The sequence below is a fragment of the Lethenteron reissneri genome, chromosome 72 (assembly GCF_015708825.2).
Source record: "Lethenteron reissneri isolate LAM-NWPU_2019-01 chromosome 72, ASM1570882v1, whole genome shotgun sequence".
NCBI lineage: Eukaryota > Metazoa > Chordata > Hyperoartia > Petromyzontiformes > Petromyzontidae > Lethenteron > Lethenteron reissneri.
In genome coordinates this window covers 1,202,880-1,218,837 of record NC_083850.1, presented here as the reverse complement: position 1 = coordinate 1,218,837, position 15,958 = coordinate 1,202,880, and the positions used below count along the sequence as shown (strand labels likewise).

Below are 15,958 nucleotides of genomic sequence, written 5' to 3'. Positions count from 1 at the left end.
GCAGAGCGACGAGTCGAGCGTCCAATCTCATCAAGTTCCCTCTCGAAATGGCATTGAACTCTGCTTCTGAGCCGCCTTATAACTCCCCCCCTAGGATCCAATCCTTTGTCTTTCAGGATATTTGCATTCGATTGTTAATTTTGGAAGGCACAATCCGCATGTCTATTAACATACCAAAGGGTAATGTGCCCATTGTGCTTCATGCATGAATATGTAAGTGCATTTCAGTGTGTAATTGTGCGCTTATTTTGAATAAATGGAAAAACTTTGTCCTCGATTTAAAGTGAATGCAGAGAAATTAGCATGTAACTTTAGACAAGGAAGAGAGCGGCCTTCTCGACGAGGGAGTGAAACCCAATAGGTAATCTTCTTCCTAGCGTTGTTCCCGCTGTGGCAAAGGGTCCGCTTTTCGGCATTGTCTTCTCCATTTGGCTCGGTCCAGGGCATCTTCAGGGGATGCGTTGACCGTCTTTATGTCTTCCTTTATTCGATCCATCCATCGCTTCTTTGGACGTCCGCGTGGACGGCGGCCCTCTGGCTCAATACGCACGGCAGTCTTGGCCACTGATGACTCTTCACTTCGCATCACATGGCCGTACCACCGAAGCCTTGCCTCAAGCATCTTGTCCGCAATGGGGGCCACACCAAGTCGATTCCGAACGTCTTCGTTCATGACACGATCCCATCGAGTGAGTCCGAGGCTCCATCTGAGCATCCTCATCTCCATGGTGTGGAGAGCTTGTTCGTGTACAGTTGTGGCTGGCCAGCACTCGGATCCATAGAGTGCCACCGGTCGGACGATGGTCTTGTAAATTTTTCCCTTCAGCCTATCCGGCATTTTCCTATCACAGAGGACTCCGGTGACTTGCCTCCACTTCATCCATGCCGCATTGACTCGTGACCTCACATCAGTCGTGATGCTACCATCTGAGCTGATGGTGGAACCCAGGTACTTGAAGTCCGTCACTTTCTTCAGATCTTCTCCGTCAATGCTGATGGTGCCGTCGGTTTGGGGGCCACACTCCATATACTCCGTCTTTTTGATGTTGAACCTCATCCCGTTTTCGTCCAAACGTTCCTTCCACAGGCGCGTTTGTCTTTCCACTTCTCCTCTCTCTTCATCTGAGAGGAGGACGTCATCCGCGTAGAGAATTGACCATGGCAGGGGCGTGTGCAGGTCGGCAGTGATCGTGTCCATGCACAGGATAAACAGGAGTGGTGACAGGGCCGATCCTTGGTGCACTCCAACGCTGATGGGAAATGGCGGTGATATGCCCACTGCACACCTGACTGCACTGGTGACGTTCTTGTACCCAATGCACGTAGGTTTCAGGGACTCCATGGGATCGAAGCGAGTGCCAGATGAGGTCGTGGGGGACCCTGTCAAATGCCTTTTCAAGGTCGAGGAACGACACGTGCACAGCTTTGTTCTTCTCTCTGTGCCTCTCCAGCAGGAGCCTCGCCGAGAATATGGCGTCCGTAGTGCCACATCCTTTGTCGAAGCCGCATTGGTTGGGTGATAGGGTGACGATGTTTCTAATCCTCGTGTCCAAAACTCGCTCAAAGATCTTCATCGCATGACACAGGAGCCGGATTGGCCTGTAATTCGAGCATTCTGACACGGCACCTTTACCCTTCCAAATTGGATCCGTCGTGCTGGTCGACCAGGCTTCTGGGACCTCACCGGTGCTCGTGATGGTGCTGAAGAGTTGGGTAAGGAGGGCAGCACCCTGCCTGCCAAGGATCTTCCAGGCCTCAGCAGGTATATCGTCCGGGCCAGTCGCTTTCCCATTCTTCATTCTCTTGATAGCTTGTTCCACTTCGGTGATGGTGATAGGTGAAACCGGATCGAGGACGTGTTCAGCGCTAATAATAGGTGGGTGGGGAAATTGCTGGTTGCAGATTCCAGAGAAGTAGTCGCTCCAGCGTTGAAGAATGGCGGGCGGGTCTCTGAGAGCGCTGTGATTCTCATCCTTTATGCATTTGACCTGACCAATATGCTGAGTCGAACGATGGCGCGCCTCTGCCAGTCGATAGATCTTATTGGCACCTTCTGGGGTGTCCAGTTCGACATACAGTTGGTCGTATTGAGCTAATTTCACCGCTGCTACTACTCTCTTCGCTGCCGATTTGCAGTTTCTGTATTATTGGTAATCCAGATCTGCGAGCGTTTTGCGCCACTTCTTGAAAGCTAGCTTCTTCTCTTTCACTGCTAGCTGAACTTCTTCGTTCCACCACCATATTTGCTTGTCAATGAAGTGTTTTGCCGGCTTAGTTAGCCCCAGTGCTTCCGTTGCTGCTGTGCACAGTTGGCCGGCGAGATCTTCCCAAATCGCATTCGCTGGTCGGTTGGTGTTCACGTCAATCTGATTGAGGGCGACTCTCAGCTGATCTTTGCATTCCTTCATCCGCCACCACTTAATTCGCTGCTGTTCCGTTGTTGGTGGGCGATGTCGCTGGCCAATGTCCATTTTCATGTCCATGATCAGGATGCGATGTTGTGGGGTGATGTTGTCCGATGGTATGACTTGAGTGTTTGTAACCGTTTTCAGCTTATCCCGCTTGACAAGCCAGAAATCAATTTGAGTTGATCTCCCACCACTGGCGTACGTAATGAGATGGGACGGTCTCTTCTTGAAGAAGGTGTTGGCGAGGACAAGATCATGGGCTTCCGCAAAGTCCAGGGCTCGGTTTTCCTCATCGTTCCGGGTACCATATCCTTGGCCACCATGGTTTCGAGGGTATCCATCCCGGGCGTTTCCAACGTGTCCATTTAGGTCTCCACCAATTACTAACTGCTCTTCTCCATTTATTTGATTGCATGTGTCCATCAATTGTTCCCAAAATTCCTCCTTGGTATCTGCTGGGCAGCCAGGCTGCGGCGCATACCACCAAAGTGTTATTCAAATAATTTTAATCCCATCCTGATCCTGCACCTTCATGTTTCACATATCCCACCATTGGTTCGCACGTCCATATTACATACATACATGTTACATGCATACATATTACATACAGACATATCTCATGCATACATATTACATACAGACATGTTACATACTGACGAGCAAATTGTGATTCCTAGAGGACCACGGTGTGAAGCTAAGAATTCGAATTCAAATATCACACTTCAATGTACGGTGTTCTAATCTTTAACACCAGTTTATTGTTATTTTATAGCGTTATAATGTATCGCTCATAGCTAATATTGTTAGAGTTCACAACATTATAGTTTACTATAACACTAGTTTGTAGTGTTATTTTAAAGCATTCCAATGTATAGCTCATAGTTTAAAGGTTATATTGTTAGAGTTTATAATGTTATAGTATTCAATGTGAGTTTACAATTTGAGAGTTTGTGGCCGTGCCCTGTTCTCGTGGGACCCGACACGGATTTGGAAATAATTGCTATGATCATGTCTGAGCTGAGATGACTAATGTTTACTTTGTTTAATCATAGCTGTGTGTAGGTTAGTGTCATCGGTGCTTAGTGAATACTACTCATGAATGAACTCATACTTCTTTCGGATATAAATTTGAAATCGTGTTGGTAGAACAAGTCGCCTGTCTTTTCTAGACGAATTGTTATCTTCAAGTGCGTCCGTAAATATATTGCTAAAATACACAGCATAGGGAATGCTGCCTTGTTGGGACGATGTAGTTTGGCTCAGGCGCTGTGACCGGGTGATGACACGGATTCTGAAACATTGGAGTTAAACACTCCCTGCTTGGCACCGTCGACAGCAGCGACGGCTGTCATATACCGCCCCATTTACGAGTTGGCTGTACGATGTGTATAGTTGAAGGTGTTAAGTGTTGTCTTCTTCTAACAGCTACTAACGTGCGTGTGTTGTCTGTTTTTAGGATTTGTCCATTGTTGTAGTTCTTTTTATTGCGGCGTTTTTTTGTTGAGTTCTGTCACTTGAGTGTTGCAGTTTGTTTAAGAATTCGTCACGTGAGCGTGGTGTTTTGCTTGTTGGAATTTCGCTTTGTTACAATTTGTGATTGTTATAAAATTGTAACGATTCATAATCGCATGCGTTTATAATGGGTTTGTGCGTGTATTTATATAAATATATTCCGTCTTTTGTTATTCGATTACATCTAGCAGTGAAAATCGTGATTGTAATATGACCATGTTGTAATTGTAATAATTTTTATCCGATTATTGCACGTACACTATACAAACATATTAGCAATTCTTATACGACCACGCTGTTATTCTAATGCTTCTAATGATTTTATAATACCTTACCTCCGTTTATATGGTTATAAATTAAAACACTAGCTTATAATCGTGTAATGTTTAGTGTTATAGTTCATAGAATTACGGTTTACATGTTATACAGTACAGTTTATCCCCGACATACTTCGGAATTAGGGACTGGTACGTTGATGAACGATTAACTACGGGGACCTTTCCCCTCAAGGAACACGTGTTAATCGGGTAGACAGCCAAGATGCTGCCGGTTAAGGGCACACTTGCATGACGGAGATCCTCCACCTGAAACTCGCTTAACATGTTTTTGCTAGGAACATTATAAAATAAAGACCGGACAAACATTTGTTTAAAATACGTTTTTATTCATCTGCAATCATTTTTACGTCAAAACTCGAAGGGAATATTTATTATGTCCTATGTTCACACATTTCCAGTAGAATGCAAACCATTTCCGTGCCATGAATACCAAAGGGTTAAAGTATCATTTCCATGATTTCACCACATTTGTTCACTGTGCGTCTATGTTGAAGTCATGGCCATATATCCAACGAACGCGTCATCAATGTGCATGAAATCGGTTATCTAAAGTCGATTAATACCAACAAAAAAAGCTATATACTTGAAAAAAACCCGTTTAAAATGTTGAGTAAAGATGTACCTACAGACACATTCCAACTTTAGCTCAACAGGAACACCAAACGACTACAATTCAACCCTCTCACAGCCAGTGCTCATCACACCACTTCGACAAGTAATCCGATAACATTAGAAACCACCACTGTGCACGTAATTAAACTCTCAAAAAAACTGTAAAACTAAAATGGTCAAAATTACACACAAAAGTACTCGAAACGGCTTAATAGGTATAACCACATGACGTAATATTTTTTCAGTCACTCCGAGCTCTCTGTTTGATCCCCGAGCCACTCCATTACATCCAGCCACCTCTCGGGATCCAACTGCATGGGATCGAATGTGGAAACTTCTTCAGGACCAATTGCAGCACCTTGAATTTCAGCTTTTGATTTCAGTTTCCTATCATTGTGGACCTTCTGATGCATGTTCATGGTTGATGACCGTGCAAATGCCTTCCCACACACAGAGCACAAGAATGGCTTCTCACCCGTGTGTGTTCTCTGGTGACTTTGAAGATGTGATGACTTTGCAAATGTCTTCCTACACACAGAGCACAGGAATGGCTTCTTGCCCGTATGTGTTCTCTGATGGTCTTGACAAGTTGACGAGTGTGCAAATGCCTTTCCACACACAGGGCACAGGAATGGCTTCTCGCCGGTGTGTGTTCTCTGGTGACTCTGAAGATGTGATGAGTGTGCAAATGTCTTCCCACACACAGAGCACAGAAACGGCTTCTCGCCAGTGTGTGTTCTCTGGTGACTCTGAAGATGTGATGACTGTGCAAATGTCTTCCCACACACAGGGCACAGGAAAGGCTTCTCGCCCGTGTGTGTTCTCTGGTGACTCTGAAGATGTGATGAATGTGCAAATGTCTTCCCACACACAGGGCACATGAACGGCTTCTCGCCCGTGTGTGTTCTCTGGTGTCTCTGAAGATGTGATGGCCATGAAAATGTCTTCCCACACACAGAGCAATTGCATGGCTTCTTGCCTCCGTGTACGTGGGGCTGTGGAGAGCGTCTCTGCTCCATGTGAGCGAAGTAACAGCAGCGGTGTTATCGAGTCAAAAGTACGCTATCGGCCGCAAGGATGTTTAGCGTTGAGTTTTGGATTTTGTTAACAGCTAAAACAAGAACGACACTCGCGTCTAACCGAGACGCAAAAAAATCCCGCTAATTTGACGACGAACACGTTTAAGAGTTTATCCGCGAAAATAGACACCTACTTGGAGATTCACGGTATATCGATGTCTAGAACCCGTCTGAAGATGTCGCCACGAACTCTCCCGACGCAAAGTCGCCTAACTGTCGACACAGCAATTGTGCTCGCCAGGCTGCGTTGTCTCGCGGTTGAAGGGCGATCAGCAGAGCGACGAGTCGAGCGTCCAACCTCATCAAGTTCCCGCTCGAAATGGCATTGAGCTCTGCTTCTGAGCCGCCTTATAACTCTCGCCTAGGATCAAAACCTTTGTCTTTCAGGATATTTGCATTCGATTGTTAATTTTGGAAGGTACAATCCGCATGTAGATTAACATACATGAATATGTAAGTGCATCTCAGTGTGTAATTGTGCGCTTATTTTGAATAAATGGAAAAACTTTGTCCTCGATTTAAAGTGAATGCAGAGAAATTAGCATGTAACTTTAGAAAAGGAAGAGAGCGGCCTTCTCGACGAGGGAGTGAAACCCAATAGGTAATATTCTTTTACAGCGTTACAATGGATAGGTTGTAGTTCATAGGTTATAATATTATGTTTCACTATGATAGAGCTTAACATGTGAGAGTCTACAATATCAGAGTTGATCAAATGCGACGATCAGAACAGAGGCTTTAATCAAAGGCGTCATCCCATCACGGAACACCACCTCCCTGCGTTTATCACAGCAACAGAAGTAACTACAGCAGCAACAACAGCAGCGACAACAACATCAGCAACATCACATTTCGAGGGCGACGCAGCTACTTCCGATTCTGCTGCCCAGCTGTTTGTAGTCGGGACCTGCTCTCGCAGGACCCCACACGTCTTTGGAAATGATTGCGATGATCATGTCTGAGCTGAGAATTAAGTCACTCAAGATTACTTTTTTAACCATAACTTTAGGTAGGTTAGTGTCATTGGGGCTCTATGAATACTACTCATGAATGAAATCACACTACTGTATGGCATTGTACTAATTTTTGTTAATCAAGTAGAATAAGGCACGTGCCATGTCCAGACGAATTATTATCAACAACAAATTTTGAATAAATGGATAAACACGTTCGCCATGCCCTCCGTTGTCCTCAATTTAAAGTGAATGCAACCCCGTGGCGTTGCCAAAAACCGCCAAGCTTCGGGAGGGAGCACGTACAGACGCGTAGTGACCACACTCGACTTTAAAAGCTGCTCTCAAACAACACTGTCTCCAATAGTGTTTTACGGGCTATGGTGTTAAGCGGATAATCAGTCGTTTTGGTCAAGGCGTATGGGATAATACACACCCCTGTTATCCCATAAACACAATACACAGCAGCGGTAAGGCTGCCTTGTTGGGGAGATGTAGCTTGGGTAAGGTGCTGTCACTGGAGTTAGGCGATGTGACTGGGTTATCACGCGGATTCCGAAAAGCAACTTAGACGAAACGATCCACTGCGCTCCCCACATGGACAACGACATTCTAAATTTTTAAAAAATTGAAAACATATTTTTAAATACGTATTTGAAAACAGGACCCTGCGGGGTGGGCTGGTAGGAATAATACTAATACCGGTACATGGATATCGACCGGGTATAGAGGAGTTAAAAAGAAAATGATTTGTGCATGGGGGGTGAGCGATGACGTCCACACCCCCCTCCCCACTGACTCGCGCGCACACAGAGCAAGGATTGCAACAGGCGATGTCATTGGCTGCGCCGGCAGCAGTCATTCTCCGCTGTAGTCCTGGCATCTGCTGCTCAGCTTCATTCCCCAGCTGTGGTCCCAGTGGCACCGTCTCTCTGGGGAACCGTGTGGTGTGTGTAGCGAGTATCACGGGGTGGGCGGTTAGTGTGGTGATAGTGGTCACGGTTGGCACCGATGCACGCCCACCGCCACCACCCCTACTGGGCGGTGGACCTGCCACCACAAAGCAGCACGCGGCGGAGGAGTGAGGCGATCGCTGTCGCCACGCGAGCGAGGCCCCCTGTTCTCGTGGGACCCGACAAGGATTTGGAAATAATTGCTATGATCATGTCTGAGCTGGGATGAGCGACTAATTTTTACTTTGTTTAATCATAACTGTGTGTAGGTTAGTGCTATCGGGGCTTAGTGAATACTACTCATGAATGAACTCATACTTCTTTCGGATATAAATTGAAATCATGTTGGTAGAACAAGTCGGCTGCCATTTCTAGACTAATTGTTATCTTCAAGTGCGTTAGTAAATATACTGCTAAAATACACAGCATAGGGAAGGCTGCCTTGTTGTGGAGATGTAGTTTGGCTAAGGCGCTGTGGCCGGGTGATGACACGGATTCTGAAACAATGGAGTTAAACATTCGCTGCTTGGCTCCGTCGACAGCAGCGAAGGCTGTCATATACCGCCCCATTTACGAGTTGGCTGTATGATGTGTATAGTTGAAGGTGCTCGGTGTTGTCTTCTGCTAACAGCTACTAACGTGCGTGTGTTGTCTGTTTTTAGGATTTGTCCATAGATGTTGTTCTTTTTATTGCGGCGTTTTTTTGTTGAGTTCTGTCACTTGAGTGTTACATGAGCAGAGTGCGATTATTATACAACCACACTGTGATTATAATGCTTCTGATGATATTATAATACCTTAACTACGTTTATATGGTTATAATTTAAAACACTAGTTTATAATTGTTTAATGTTTAGTGTTATCGTGTATAGTATAACAGTTTACATGTTATAGAGTACAGTTTATTCCCGACATACTTCGGGATTTGGGACTGGTACGTTGATGAACGATTAACTACGGGGGCCTTTCCCCTCAAGGAACACGTGTTAATAGGGTAGACAGCTAAGATGCTGCCGGTTAAGGGCACACTTGTGTGACGGAGATCCTCCACCTGAAATTCTCTTAACATGTTTTTGCTAGGAACATTATAAAATAAAGACCGGACAAACATTTGTTAAAAATACGTTTTTATTCATCTGCAATCATTTTTACGTCAAAACTCGAAGGGAATATTTATTATGTCCTATGTTCACACATTTCCAGTACAATGCAAACCATTTCCGTTCCAGGAATACCAAAGGGTTAAAGTATAATTCCCATGATTCCACCACATTTGTTCACTGTGCGTCTATGTTGAAGTCAAGGCCAAATATATCCAACGAACGCGTCATCAATGTACATCCTGAAATCGGCTATCTAAAGTCGATTAATACCAATCAAAAAAAGCTATATATTGAAAAAAAACTTTTAAATGTTGAGTAAAGATGTACCTACATACGCATTCCAACTTTAGCTCAACAGGAACACTTAACGACTACAATGAACCCTCTCACAACCAGTGCTCATCACACCACTTCGGCAAGTAATCCGATAACATTACAAACCACCACTGGGCACGTCATTAAACTCTCACAAAAACTGTAAAACAAAAATGGTCAAAATTATACACAAAAGTACTCTATACGGATTAAAAGGTATAACCACATGACATAATATTTTGTCAGTCACCCCGAGCTCTCTGGTTGACTCTCGAGCCACTCCATTACATCCAGCCATCTCTCGGGATCCAACTGCATGGGATCGAAGGTGGAAACTTCTTCAGGACTCATTGCAGCACCTTGAATTTCAGCTTTTGATTTCAGTTTCCTATCATTGTGGACCTTCTGATGCCTGTTCCTGGTTGATGAGTGTGCAAATGTCTTCCCACACACAGAGCACAGAAACGGCTTCTCGCCCGTGTGTGTTCTCTGGTGACTCTGAAGATGTGATGACCGTGCAAATGTCTTCCCACACACAGGGCACAGGAACGGCTTCTCGCCCGTGTGTGTTCTCTGGTGTCTCTGAAGATGTGATGACCGTGCAAATGTCTTCCCACACACAGGGCACAGGAATGGCTTCTCGCCCGTGTGTGTTCTCTGGTGTCTCTTAAGATGGCTTCTTGCCTCCGTGTGCGTGGGGCTGTGGAGAGCCTCTCTGCTCCATGTGAGTGTAGTAACAGCAGCGGTGTTATTGAGTCAAAAGTACGCTATCGGCCGCAAGGATGTTTTGGATTTTGTTAACTGCTAAAACAAGAACGACACTCGCGTCTAACCGAGACGCAAAAAAATCCCGCTAATTTAACGACGCGAAAATAGACACTTACTAGGAGATTCACGGTATATCGATGTCTGGAACCCGTCTGAAGATGTCGCCACGAACTCTCCCGACGCAAAGTCGCCTAACTGTCGACACAGCAATTGTGCTCGCCAGGCTGCGTTGTCTCGCGGTTGAAGGGCGATCAGCAGAGCGACGAGTCGAGCGTCCAACCTCATCAAGTTCCCTCTCGAAATGGCATTGAGCTCTGCTTCTGAGCCGCCTTATAACTCCCCCCCTAGGATCCAATCCTTTGTCTTTCAGGATATTTGCATTTGATTGTTAATTTTTGAAGGCACAATCCGCATGTCTATTAACATACCGAAGGGTAATGTGCCCATTGTGCTTCATGCATGCATATGTAAGTGCATCTCAGTGTGTAATTGTGCGCTTATTTTGAATAAAAACTTTGTCCTCGATTTAAAGTGAATGCAGAGAAATTAGCATGTAACTTTAGAAAAGGAAGAGAGCGGCCTTTTCGACGAGGGAGTGAAACCCAATAGGTAATCTTCTTCCTAGCGTTGTTCCCGCTGTGGCGCAGGGTCCGCTTTTCGGCATTGTCTTCCCCATTTGGCTCGGTCCAGGGCATCCTCAGGGGATGCGTTGACCGTCTTTATGTCTTCCTTTATTCGATCCATCCATCGCTTTTTCGGACGTCCGCGTGGACGGCGGCCCTCTGGTTCAATACACACGGCAGTCTTGGCCACTGATGACTCTTCACTTCGCATCACATGGCCGTACCACCGAAGCCTTGCCTCAAGCATCTTGTCCGCAATGGGGGCCACACCAAGTCGATTCCGAACGTCTTCGTTCATGACACGATCCCATCGAGTGAGTCCGAGGCTCCATCTGAGCATCCTCATCTCCATGGTGTGGAGAGCTTGTTCGTGTACAGTTGTGGCTGGCCAGCACTCGGATCCATAGAGTGCCACCGGTCGGACGATGGTCTTGTAAATTTTTCCCTTCAGCCTATCCGGCATTTTCCTATCACAGAGGACTCCGGTGACTTGCCTCCACTTCATCCATGCCGCATTGACTCGTGACCTCACATCAGTCGTGATGCTACCATCTGAGCTGATGGTGCAACCCAGGTACTTGAAGTCCGTCACTTTCTTCAGATCTTCTCCGTCAATGCTGATGGTGCCGTCGGTTTGGGGGCCACACTCCATATACTCCGTCTTTTTGATGTTGAACCTCATCCCGTTTTCGTCCAAACGTTCCTTCCACAGGCGCGTTTGTCTTTCCACTTCTCCTCTCTCTTCATCTGAGAGGAGGACGTCATCCGCGTAGAGAATTGACCATGGCAGGGGCGTGTGCAGGTCGGCAGTGATCGTGTCCATGCACAGGATAAACAGGAGTGGTGACAGGGCCGATCCTTGGTGCACTCCAACGCTGATGGGAAATGGCGGTGATATGCCCACTGCACACCTGACTGCACTGGTGACGTTCTTGTATAGGAGTTGCACCCAATGCACGTAGGTTTCAGGGACTCCATGGGATCGAAGCGAGTGCCAGATGAGGTCGTGGGGGACCCTGTCAAATGCCTTTTCAAGGTCGAGGAACGACACGTGCACAGCTTTGTTCTTCTCTCTGTGCCTCTCCAGCAGGAGCCTCGCCGCGAATATGGCGTCCGTAGTGCCACATCCTTTGACGAAGCCGCATTGGTTGGGTGATAGGGTGACGATGTTTCTAATCCTCGTGTCCAAAACTCGCTCAAAGATCTTCATCGCATGACACAGGAGCCGGATTGGCCTGTAATTCCAGCATTCTGCCACGGCCCCTTTACCCTTCCAAATTGGATCCGTCGTGCTGGTCGACCAGGCTTCTGGGACCTCACCGGTGCTCGTGATGGTGCTGAAGAGTTGGGTAAGGAGGGCAGCACCCTGCCTGCCAAGGATCTTCCAGGCCTCAGCAGGTATATCGTCCGGGCCAGTCGCTTTCCCATTCTTCATTCTCTTGATAGCTTGTTCCACTTCGGTGATGGTGATAGGTGAAACCGGATCGAGGACGTGTTCAGCGCTAATAATAGGTGGGTGGGGAAATTCCTGGTTGCAGATTCCAGAGAAGTAGTCGCTCCAGCGTTGAAGGATGGCGGGCGGGTCTCTGAGAGCGCTGTGATTCTCATCCTTTATGCATTTGACCTGACCAATATCCTGAGTCGAACGATGGCGCGCCTCTGCCAGTCGATAGATCTTATTGGCACCTTCTGGGGTGTCCAGTTCGACATACAGTTGGTCGTATTGAGCTTATTTCACCGCTGCTACTACTCGCTTCGCTGCCGATTTGCAGTTTCTGTATTGTTGGTAGTCCAGATCTGCGAGCGTTTTGCGCCACTTCTTGAAAGCTAGCTTCTTCTCTTTCACTGCTAGCTGAACTTCTTCGTTCCACCACCATATTTGCTTATCAATGAAGTGTTTTGCCGGCTTAGTTAGCCCCAGTGCTTCCGTTGCTGCTGTGCACAGTTGGCCGGCGAGATCTTCCCAAATCACATTCGCTGGTCGGTTGGTGTTCACGTCAATCTGATTGAGGGCGACTCTCAGCTGATCGTTGCATTCCTTCATCCGCCACCACTTAATTCGCTGCTGTTCCGTTGTTGGTGGGCGATGTCGCTGGCCAATGTCCATTTTCATGTCCATGATCAGGATGCGATGTTGTGGGGTGATGTTGTCCGATGGTATGACTTTAGTGTTTGTCACCGTTTTCAGCTTATCCCGCTTGACAAGCCAGAAATAAATTTGAGTTGATATCCCACCACTGGCGTACGTAATGAGATGGGACGGTCTCTTCTTGAAGAAGGTGTTGGCGAGGACAAGATCATGGGCTTCCGCAAAGTCCAGGGCTCGGTTTTCCTCATCGTTCCGGGTACCATATCCTTGGCCACCATGGTTTCGAGGGTATCCATCCCGGGCGTTTCCAACGTGTCCATTTAGGTCTCCACCAATTACTAACTGCTCTTCTCCATTTATTTGATTGCATGTGTCCATCAATTGTTCCCAAAATTCCTCCTTGGTATCTGCTGGGCAGCCAGGCTGCGGCGCATACCACCAAAGTGTTATTCAAATAATTGTAATCCCATCCTGATCTTCCACCTTCATGTTTCACATATCCCACCATTGGTTCGCACGTCCATATTACATACATACATGTTACATGCATACATATTACATACAGCATATCTCATGCATACATATTACATACAGACATGTTACATACTGACGAGCAAATTGTGATTCCTAGAGGACCACGGTGTGAAGCTAAGAATTCGAATTCAAATATCACACTTCAATGTACGGTGTTATAATCTTTAACACCAGTTTATTGTTATTGTATAGCGTTATAATGTATAGCTCATAGCTTATATTGTTAGAGTTCACAACATTATAGTTTACTATAACACTAGTTTGTAGTGTTATTTTAAAGCGTTACAATGTATAGCTCATAGTTTGAAGGTTATATTGTTAGAGTTTATAATGTTAGAGTATACAATGTGAGTTTACAATTTTAGAGTTTGTGGACGTGCCCTGTTCTCGTGGGACCCGACACGGATTTGGAAATAATTGCTATGATCATGTCTGAGCTGGGATGAGCGACTGTTTACTTTGTTTAATCATAGCTATGTGTAGGTTAGTGCCATCGGGGCTTAGTGAATACTACTCATGAATGAACTCATACTTCTTTCGGTAGAAATTTGAAATCGTGTTGGTAGAACAAGTCGCCTGTCTTTTCTAGACGAATTGTTATCTTCAAGTGCGTCCGTAAATATACTTGCTAAAATACACAGCATAGGGAAGGCTGCTTTGTTCGGGAGATGTAGTTTGGCTAAGGCGCTGTGGCCGGGTGATGACACGGATTCTGAAACAATGGAGTTAAACACTCGCTGCTTGGCCCCGTCGACAGCAGCGAAGGCTGTCATATACCGCCCCATTTACGAGTTGGCTCTTTGGGGCTTTATGTGTATAGTTGAAGGTGCTAGGTGTTGTTTTCTTCTAACAGCTACTAACGTGCATGTAACGATTCATAATGTTGGTGTTATCGTTTATAGTATTACAGTTTACATGTTATAGAGTACAGTTTATCCCCGACATACTTCGGGAACTATTCACTACGGGTACCTTTCCCCTCAAGGAACACGTGTTTAATCGGGTAGACAGCCAAGATGCTGCCGGTTAAGGGGACACTTGTGTGACGGAGATCCTCCACCTGAAACTCTCTTAACATGTTTTTGCTAGGAACATGATAAAATCAAGAATGGACAAACATTTGTTAAACATACGTTTTTATTCATCTGCAATAATTTTACATCAAAACTCGAAGGGAATATTTATTACGTCCTATGTTCACACATTTCCAGTACAATGCAAACCATTTCCGTTCCAGGAATACCAAAACGTTAAAGTTTCATACCTTATTAGTTCACCACATTTGTTCACTGTGCGTCCATGTTGAAGTCAAGGCCATATATCCAACGATCGCGTCATCAATGTACATCCTGAAATCAGCTATCTAAAGTCGATTAATACCAATCAAAAACAGCTATATACTTGAAAAAAATTTGTTTAAAATGTTGAGTAAAGATGTACCTACAGACGCATTCCAACTTTAGCTCAACAGGGACACTTAACGACTACAATTGAACCCTCTCACAACCAGTGCTCATCACACCACTTCGGCAAGTAACCCGATAACATTACAAACCACCACTGTGCACGTCATTAAACTCTTAAAAAAACTATAAAACTAAAATGGTCAAAATTACACACAAAAGTACTCGATACGGCTTAATAGGTATAACCACATGACGTAATATTTTTTCAGTCACGCCGAGCTCTCGGTTTGATCCTCGAGCCACTCCATTACATCCAGCCATCTCTCGGGATCCAACTGCATGGGATCGAAGGTGGAAACTTCTTGAGGACTCATTGCAGCACCTTGAATTTCAGCTTTTGATTTCAGTTTCCTATCATTGTGGACCTTCTGATGCCTGTTAAGAGTTGACGACTGTGAAAATGCCTTCCCACACGCAGGGCACAGGAATGGCTTATCGCCCGTGTGTGTTCTCTGATGGTTTTGAAGAGTTGACGACTGTGCAAATGCCTTCCCACACACAGGGCACAGGAATGGCTTCTCGCCCGTGTGTGTTCTCTGATGACTCTGAAGATGTGATGAGTGTGCAAATGTTTTCCCACACACAGAGCACAGGATTGGCTTCTCACCCGTGTGTGTTTTCTGGTGTCTCTTAAGACTTGATGACCATGAAAATGCCTTCCCACACACAGAGCAATTGAATGGCTTCTTGTCTCCGTGTGCGTGGGGCTGTGGAGAGCGTCTCTGCTCCATGTGAGCGTAGTAACAGCAGCGGTGTTATCGAATCAAAAATACGCTATCGGCCGAAAGGATGTTTAGCGTTTAGTTTTGGATTTCGTTAACTGCTAAAACAAGAACGACACTCGCGTCTAACCGAGACGCAAAAAAATCCCGTAAATATGACGACAAAACACGTTTAAGAGTTTATCCGCGATAATAGACACTTACTTGGAGATTCACGGTATATGGATGTCTAGAACTCGTCTGAAGATGTCGCCACGATCTCTCCCGACACAAAGTCGCCTAACTGTCGACACAGCAATTGTGCTCGCCAGGCTGCGTTGTCTCGCGGTTGAAGGGCGATCAGCAGAGCGAAGAGTCGAGCGTCCAACCTCATCAAGTTCCCTCTCGAAATGGCATTGAGCTCTGCTTCTGAGCTTCCTTATAACTCCCCCCCTAGAATCCAATCCTTTGTCTTTCAGGATATTTGCATTCGATTGCTAATTT

General features: G+C 45.8%; 1 protein-coding gene across 1 annotated transcript in view; it reads right to left on the bottom strand.

Moving 5' to 3' along the window:
- Positions 1–15,958, bottom strand: part of LOC133361315 (zinc finger protein ZFP2-like) — a 49,611-nt gene that overhangs the window by 23,453 nt on the left and 10,200 nt on the right. Inside the window, exon 2 of the mRNA XM_061580253.1 lies at positions 5,308–5,778. Coding sequence (XP_061436237.1) covers positions 5,308–5,778 — 471 coding nt within the window. The remainder of the gene's footprint in view (positions 1–5,307; positions 5,779–15,958) is intronic.